The 8,698-nt window shown below is 41.3% G+C and overlaps 1 protein-coding gene across 1 annotated transcript in view; it reads left to right on the forward strand.

Moving 5' to 3' along the window:
* The window catches only part of FRMPD1 (FERM and PDZ domain containing 1), a 58,800-nt gene that overhangs the window by 4,355 nt on the left and 45,747 nt on the right, over window positions 1-8,698 (forward strand). The window contains 1 exon segment of the mRNA XM_017853534.1: window positions 2,722-2,826. Within this exon segment, the coding sequence (XP_017709023.1) occupies window positions 2,726-2,826 (101 nt within the window). The 5' untranslated portion in view covers window positions 2,722-2,725.

The raw sequence follows: 8,698 nt of genomic DNA on the forward strand, positions 1-8,698 counted from the left end.
CCTTCCCTTCCCTTCCTTTTTCTCTTTCTTGAGATAGGGTCTCACTCTGCTGCCCAGGCTGGAGTGCAGTGATATGATCTCAGCTTACTGCAACCTCCACCTCCCAGACTCAAACAATCGTTCCACCTCAGTCTCCCAAGTAGCTAGGACTACAGGTGTGCGCCACCATGCCTGGCTAATTTTTGTATTTTTGGTAGAGATGGGGTTTCGTCATGTCACCCAGGCTGGTCTTGAACTTCTGGACTCAAGCAATCTTCCCCCTCAGCCTCCCAAAGTGCTGGGATTATAGGCCTGAGCTACCACGCCCAGTTACCAGCTCATTTTTCATCAGAATCCCCCTCTGAAGGCACATAGCTTTCTGTTTTCTTTGTTTTGAAAACAGAAGAGTTGTACTTACTCCTTCTATTTCAGATGGCTCTCTTCGAAACACTTTCTTCCAAACATTATTGACATCTGTCATCTATTGTCTTTTCTTCTGTATTCATTATCCTATCGGTTTATATGTTTTTTGTTTCTTTACTGTGATTTATAGGATTTAGGAAGAAGAAATTAAGACCTTGTCTCAATTCACAGTGTTTAATCAGAAATCTACTTTCTGTTATTCTTTTATATTTTTAAAAAAGTGAGATGCCTAGAACTGAAGACAGTGTTCAGGTCTCATGTCCCCATTGTAGAGTAAAGCTAGACTGACTATCGTTGATCTAAATCGAATTTTTTTTGGTTACAGCCTATGTTCATGTTAGCCTTTTTACCCACTAATTTGTATTTGGCTTCCATTTGCCTGAAAAGTGTGTCTACAGGTTTTCAAAGTGATCAGTTAGGGTGTTTTCATTCTTATAACCTGGTTAGTTCTCTTTCGTTGTATCCCTGGTATAGATCCCATGATTCCTCTGTTGATTGCTGTTGGGTTCTCTGTGCTAATATTTTATGTGGTATATTTACTTTTATTTTCATAAGGGAGATTGTATTTTTATCCTATTATATTGTTTTTATCAGAATTTGTATCAGTGTTGTACTGGCACCTTAAAAGATGTAGGAATCTTACCTTTTTCATGCTCTAGAGCAGGGTTCTCCAACCCCCGGGCCGTGGACCAGTACTGGTCCGCAGCCTGTTAGGAACCAGGACCCACAGCAGGAGTGAGCATTACCGCCTGAGCTCTGCCTTCTGTCAGATCAGCAGCTCATTCGATTCTAATAGGAGCCTGAACCCTATTGTGAAATGCACATGGGAAGGATCTAGGTTGCATGCTCCTTATAAGAATCTGATGCCTGATAATCTGGGATGATGCCAGTTTCATCCCACCCCCCCCCACCGTCTGGGGAAAATTGTCTTCTGCAAAACTGATCCCTGGTGCCAAAAGGTTGGAGACTGCTGCTCTAGAGCAGATGAAATGGCATTGGGGAAAATTAACAAAGCTGGCTAAATGCAACATGGTATCCTAGATTGGATCATGGTACAGAAAAGCACATTAGTGAAAACTGGTAAAATTTGAACGTAGTCTGTAGTTCAGTTAAAAATGTTGTTCCAATGTTAATTTCTTAATTTTTACAAAGGTACAATAATTTTGTAAGATGTTAATATTAGGGAAAGCTGAATGAAGGGATATGGGAACCCTGTATTATCTTTCAACCTTTTTATACATCTAAAAGTGTTCCAAGATAATTTTTTTAAAAGAATAAGACAGGCTGGGTGCGGTGGCTCATGCCTGTAATCCCAGCACTTTGGGAGACCGAGGAGGGCAGATCACTTGAGGTCAGGAGTTCAAGACCAGCCTGGCCAAAATGGTGAAACCCCATCTCTACTAAAAATATAAAAATTAGCCAGGTGCAAAGGCATGTACCTGTAGTCCCAGCTACTTGGGAGGCTGAGGCAGGAGAATAACTTGAACCCAGGAGGTGGGGGTTGCTGTGAGCCAAGACTGTGCCACTGTACTCCAGCCTGGGTGACAGAGCGAGACTCCATCTCAAAAAAAAAAAAAAAAAAAAAAAAGAAAGAAAGAAAGAAAGAAAAGAAACTCTGGAAGGACGAATGGAGAACAAGAGCAGTGATTACATATGGGCATGGGAACTGGGTGGGTGGGAGCAAGGAAGGGTATAAGACAGACTTTTCACTGTCTACATATTTTTTATTGTGATAAGAACACTTAACTTGAGATCTACCCTCTTAAATTTTTAAGCACACAATACAGTAACTGTATATCTTTTTTATAAGCTAGTGTTGAATTATGTAAGTGAAATACTTATTCAAAAATTAAATATAAAAGATTGAACAAAAGCAGCAGCGCTCAGAGGAATCTGCACAACGTGATGAATGCTTCCATGTCCATGGGGTTCTGATGCAGGCAAAACTGAACCACATTGTCCAGGGTTGCACACATAGTTGGGAGAGGGAAGGACAGTGTCACATGGTAAGGTATATCTCTTCCTATGGGTCACAGTCACAGAGTTTGAGAAATGTCATCTATTTTACTCTCTCATCCTTATGTTTAACTGTTTAAGACACAAACCCAGTCTGTTTGCTGCAAGATTAAGGGTTACTCAAGTTGTTTACTCTGTGGACACTGAGCACCTGTTTATGTTGATTTTAGACAAAAGAAGAACACTAGTTATGCGATCAGCGTGTCTTACAATGGGCAAATAAAGGAAGCATCATCCTGATTCATCAAAATCCTCTTTATAATATTTTGGTTAGCATCTTAAGAACACTCTTCTTCCTTTTAGGTAAATGGAAGAGCTGGAGACCAGTTTATTCCAGACACGGAAAGCACATAGAATAGAACAAATGGTGGCAAGATGGCTTCGGCGCTCCCGGGACAGCTCGGCCCGGTAAGGCTCCTGGGTTTGCAGAGATTTCTATCTATAAAGGTTTGGAGTCTCAGGGGGAGGAGCTTGTGCCGGTCCTGGCCGCACCTTGGGATCGCTGTCTCCGGCTTGCTTTGTTCTTACACCATATGGTGGGAGCAGTGTAAACAAGTCAGCAATTTTGCTGGAGTGCTTTTCCCTGTACCCTACCCCAAACATGTACCTACACACACAGACACACTTACCCCAACTCTCATACACATTTACAACATTTACAAACACACTCATACACAGACATACACACAGAAATACACTCATACATACTCGTACACACATGCATATACACTCTCTGGAGCACACACACATACACTCTTTTGATCTCTCTCTCTGTCACACACACACACACACACACACACACACCTCTTGTCTTAGTACTTGACATGAAAGTCAGGCAATCTGCTGTTTATATTCTTTCCATGTCTTCATTTCCAGCGGCTGTTCCTTCCTTGCAGTCCCTATGTCATTCTAAAGAAAATAAAATGAAATCAAATACCGATCTGATTTGTCTGCTACAGGAGAACTTTCAGATATGATCTGTTTCAAAGCGTTCGTTTTTGCTTGGATTTCCCATCTGGCCCTGCCACAGAGATGAAATATCACGTGTCAGGTGTTTCTGAGACACACATTCTTCCAAAGGAACTGAAAACAGCTGTTCTGCTGCTGAGTAATAAACTTTGCTCAGGGCTCCACTGCCTTGTGGCGAAGTTCTGTGATCCTCACTCACCCAGGTCAGATAAAATGGGGCTGGTAGAATTAGCTCCATTTTACAGATGAAACACCTCAGGCTCAAAGAGTGACTTGTTTAGGACCACTCTTACCCCATGCTCAGAAAGCTTCGATGGGTCCCCATTTATTATAGGAGGAAGCTTAAACACTTTTGGTCTGACATTTGAAGCCGCAATCCTTTCCAGCTATTTGTCTTCTGCTTCCTTCACAGTGTGCTCCAGCTAAAGGGAACATTTATTGTTCTACTACAAGCACCCTGTCTTCTCTTTCACCCCTTGGACCTGGGCTCCTGAGCCAGATCCCTTCCTCCCATCTCCATGTGGCCAGAACCCCCCATAGCTGAAGGCCTGGCTGAAGTGCTGGGTCTTCCATGAGGTGTTCCTCAGTCTAGAGTCAGGATGAATTTCTCCATGGGACCCCATAGTATTTTATTTGTAGCATTGGCATTGTGCTCCCCCTGGTGCCTTCAACTTATTGGAGCCCATTCATTTCCTTTCTAGACCTGCCTTCTGTGAGGTCAGGGAAGGACTGGCCTCATCTCTATAGCCCAAAAGTGATTGTCTTGCATGAGTGTTGTAGGTGGTTAGGTAGTGCTTGATGAATGAATGGAAAAACTGCTAAGCACATTGTTTCCCACAGTGGGGTCTGCAAAACCTAGTCCTGTGTGATGCTGCTCCATTAAAAGAGATTCTGTGACCATACATGTTTGAGAAATGATGCATCTTATTTCCTACTTCTGTCTCCCCCAACTTGGTGATTTATTATACACATTATGCACATAATACAGATTAAAGGCTCTGAGAAGTCCCGCAGAAAAAGAGACCTGTTTAACTTGACGTTGCCTAGATATTTAACCTTGGAACCCTCTTAACATCTTGCCTTCTCACAGACCATAAATGAAAGGTGACAACAATCACCCCTATCTAATTTTAGAACATTTTCAATACTATAAAAAGAAACCCTGTGCCCCTTAGCAGTCACTTCCTATTCTCCCCTCTGTCAGTCCCAGGTAACCACTAATTTACTTTCTTTTATTCTTTTTTGAGACAGAGTCTCACTCTGTTGCCCAGGGTGGAGTGCAGTGGTGCGATCTCAGCTCACTGCAGCCTCCGCCTCCCAGGTTCAAGCAATTCTCGTGTCTCAGCCTCCCATGTAGCTGGGACTGCAGGCGCGTGCCACCATGCTACTTTCTATCTCTATAGATTTGCCTGTCTTGGATATTTCACATAAATGGAATTATACAGTATGTGTTCTTTTGTGACTGGCTTCTTTCGCTTAGCATAATATATTATTTTACTTAGCATAATGTGTTCTTCTTTTGCTTATCTTCTTTTGCTTATCATACTGACGTGGATCAGTATGACATGTCATAGTGTGGATTGGTATTTCATTCTGTTTTATTGTCAAATAATATTCCATTATGGAATATTTTCTTTGTTCATTCATCAGTTGATTTAACATAAACATTTGGGTTGATATATAAAGTCAAATAAGAATAGATAGATAGATAGATAGATAGAGCATGTATGTGATATGAACATTTGAGTCATTTCCACTTTTGGACCATTATGAATAATGCTGCTATGAACATTTGTGTAAAAGTTTTTGTTTGAACATATATTTTCATTTCTCCTGAGTATATACTTAGGAGTGGAATAGTTGGGCCACATAACAACTCTGTTTAGTCTTTTGAGGAACTGCCAGACTGTTTCCCAGAGTGGCCATACAATTCTACATTTCCACCAGCAGTATATGAGAGTTCCAGTGCCTCTACATCTCTGCCAACACTTGCTGTTATCTCTTTTATTGTAGCCATTCTAGTGGGTGTGGAGTGGTGTCCCACTGTGGTTTTTGTCTGCATTTCCCTGGTGGTTAATGATATTAAACATCTTCCCTTGTGTCTAGGGAGTTTTGCTTTCCAAGTGCTTGAGAAAGAGAAAAACAAAGAGAGAAAGTTTCCTGTCAGTGCCCATGGAAGACATAATTTCCACGTTTCTAGGATAAATCATTTGTAGCCTTGCGTGAATTTCTTCTCATCTCTTAATCCTTGGTGTCCTTAGATTACTAGAAAATCATCAATAACTGAAAAAGCTGAGTGTGGGTTAAATAATTTCATTTCCTAGGGATAGACTAAATGGTACCACCTACCACTTTGTTGCCTAGTCAAGAAACCTGAGCATCATCCTGACTCCTTGAATCCCCTGCACCCACCCCATCAGCAGCTCCTGTCAGTTTGCCTTCAGAACTGTCCACCTCTCTGTCCCTGGGAGCCCTGCAAGGATCACTCACTTGCTTTTTCCCTGTTCTAGCTGATTCTCTAGTCTGCAGCTATAGTGGACTTTTTTTTTTTTTTTTTTTTTTTTTTTTGAGACGGAGTCTTGCTCTGTCGCCCAGGCTGGAGTGCTGTGGCCAGATCTCAGCTCACTGCAAGCTCCGCCTCCCGGGTTTACGCCATTCTCCTGCCTCAGCCTCCTGAGTAGCTGGGACTACAGGCGCCTGCCACCTCGCCCGGATAGTTTTTTGTATTTTTTAGTAGAGATGGGGTTTCACTGGGTTAGCCAGGATGGTCTCGATCTCCTGACCTTGTGATCCACCCATCTCGGCCTCCCAAAGTGCTGGGATTACAGGCTTGAGCCACCGCGCCCGGCCTAGTGGACTTTTCAAAATGTAAAATGTTCCTGTCCCATGCTAGCTCCCAGCTCTACCCCACCCTACCCCACCCCGAACCATTCAGTGGCCCACCTACCATTTTGCCATAACCTACAAGTCTCTTCACAGTCTGTCCCCAGCCCAACTGTCCAGCCTCACCTTGTTCCTCTTCCCTCCTTGCTCACCATTCTCCATTGTTTTGCTTTTTAAAAAGTATCTAGAACTCATCGAGGTCTTTCCTATCTCAGGGATTTTGCACTTGCTGTTCAGTTGGCCTGGAAAGTTCTTTTACTTCCTCTTTTTATGGCAGGTCCTTCTTCATCAGGTTAAATTTAAACATCACCTTCTTTAAGAGGCCTTTCCTGACCACCCAAGGCACAGGGAGTCCATTCTCTTGATTGTTTCCTCCAGGATACTTACCTGCTCATCACACTTTATAATTATGTATATATTTATTTACCTGTTCATTATCACCTCTGCCATCATATGGCTTTTCTCCCCCAACCTTCCTGTCATGTATGAGACAAGGGACCCTGACTGTTTTGTCTCACAAAGTATCCTCAGCCCTAACAGAGTCCATAGTATGTAACAGACATTCAATAAATTTTTACTGATTAAGAGCTTTCACAGTAGGGGACTGTATTATTCATCGAAATATATTTTAAATGCCCATCCCTCCTTCTTCCAAAAGGAATTTTTAATGATTACATTTTTAAAACATGGGAAAATTAAAATAAGAAATGTTAGAAATAGATTGCAAACCAATCAGACTTAAGGATTTAGCATTTGAATACTAACATTAGCCCTGAATTTCCTGGTAGCTGGGGCAAGAAATCAAGGAAGTGTATTGAAATGACTTCTATAGTGCAGAAAGAAGAAACACAGATATGCATCTGTAGTCACATAATTTTACATGCATATTTTAGTGATTCTGTTTTTTTCTGACTTTTAAAAACTCAGTCATTTCAGCCAGTTATACTTGCTTTACTTGTCATTGGCATTTTTGTCCCATAAAATTTAAACTTTATCTGTGGCTCTAAGTGAGTTGTCTAGGAGTAAATTAGTCAAAATAACCATTTCCATTTCCAGGCATTACTAAACAAATTGATAACTTTTATACACACAGGGTAATGTTAGAGCTTTATAGAGACTCTTAAACAGGTATTTTACTGAGGAGTGGTATCAACTTTCAAAGTTCCTGTGATTTCTTACATTTTAAATTAATTTTCAGTAGGTGGTTATTGTTACATTCATTAGTCAAATTCAGTTGGTAGCCCTTAGTTTAAATGAGTGTCCATGGTTGGGTAGGAGTGAACTGGGGAGACCTATAATTATAGGAATGGGAAATTGTGCAGATATGATAAGGATGACTCCTCTGTTACCACTCGATTTCGTTTTCCAACAGGAAAATAACATTTACAGTATCGGTGTTCTTTTAGAAATAGCTAACCTCCCAAATGGTCTCTGTGACATGTTTTGAATTTCTATGTAAATAATGCAATGCCAACTGCTTAATAAAAGCTGCAACACAGTGACATTACATCATAAACTAATTTTTAACCATTTGCTTTCAATCAAATGGTTGTCTTCTTTATAGCTTTGTGTGACTACAGAAGTGATAAAATGACAAAGACTTGAAGATAATATATTTTTCCACTTAATAATACCAATTTTTCGGCTGGGCATGGTGGCTCAAGCCTGCAATCCCAGCACTTTGGGAGGCCGAGGTGGGCAAGGTCAGGAGTTCGAGACCAGCCTGGCCAACATAGTGAAACCCCATCTCTACTAAAAATACAAAAATTAGCCAGGCATGGTGGCGTGCATCTCTAGTCCCAGCTACTCAGAAGGCTGAGGCAGGAAAATCTCTTGAACCCAGGAGGCGGAGGTTGTGTGAGCCACTGCACTCCAGCCTGGGCAACAAAGTGAGACTCCGTCTCAAAACTACTACTACTAATAATAATAATACCAATTTTTTCTTTCCAGAAGTTTCCATTTTTACATAGTTAAATGGGATTCTTTTCCTTCACAATTTCTTTCATTGCTTCTAAGCTTACAAAAATCTTCATCCAATAAAAGTTTTATTTTCAATTCAATTTAACAGCTTAAAATGTTTATGTTTAATTATTTAAGTTGGAGTTTATTTTAGTATATGCTAGGAGATGATGATCTAACTGTTTTTTTTTCCAAAATAGTAAGTAGTCATTCATATCACCGTTAACTGTGAGTGATCTTTGCCTTCTTGATTCATTCTTTTTTTTGTTTGTTTGTTTTTTTTTTTTTTGAGACGGAGTCTCGATCTGCCGCCCAGGCTGGAGTGCAGTGGCCCGATCTCAGCTCACTGCAAGCTCCGCCTCCCGGGTTCACGCCATTCTCCTGCCTCAGCCTTCCTAGTAGCTGGGACTACAGGCGCCCGCCACGTCGCCCGGCTAGTTTTTTGTATTTTTAGTAGAGACGGGGTTTC

The sequence above is a fragment of the Rhinopithecus bieti genome, unplaced genomic scaffold, assembly GCF_001698545.2.
Source record: "Rhinopithecus bieti isolate Rb0 unplaced genomic scaffold, ASM169854v2 scaffold_36417, whole genome shotgun sequence".
In the NCBI taxonomy this organism is placed as follows: domain Eukaryota; kingdom Metazoa; phylum Chordata; class Mammalia; order Primates; family Cercopithecidae; genus Rhinopithecus; species Rhinopithecus bieti.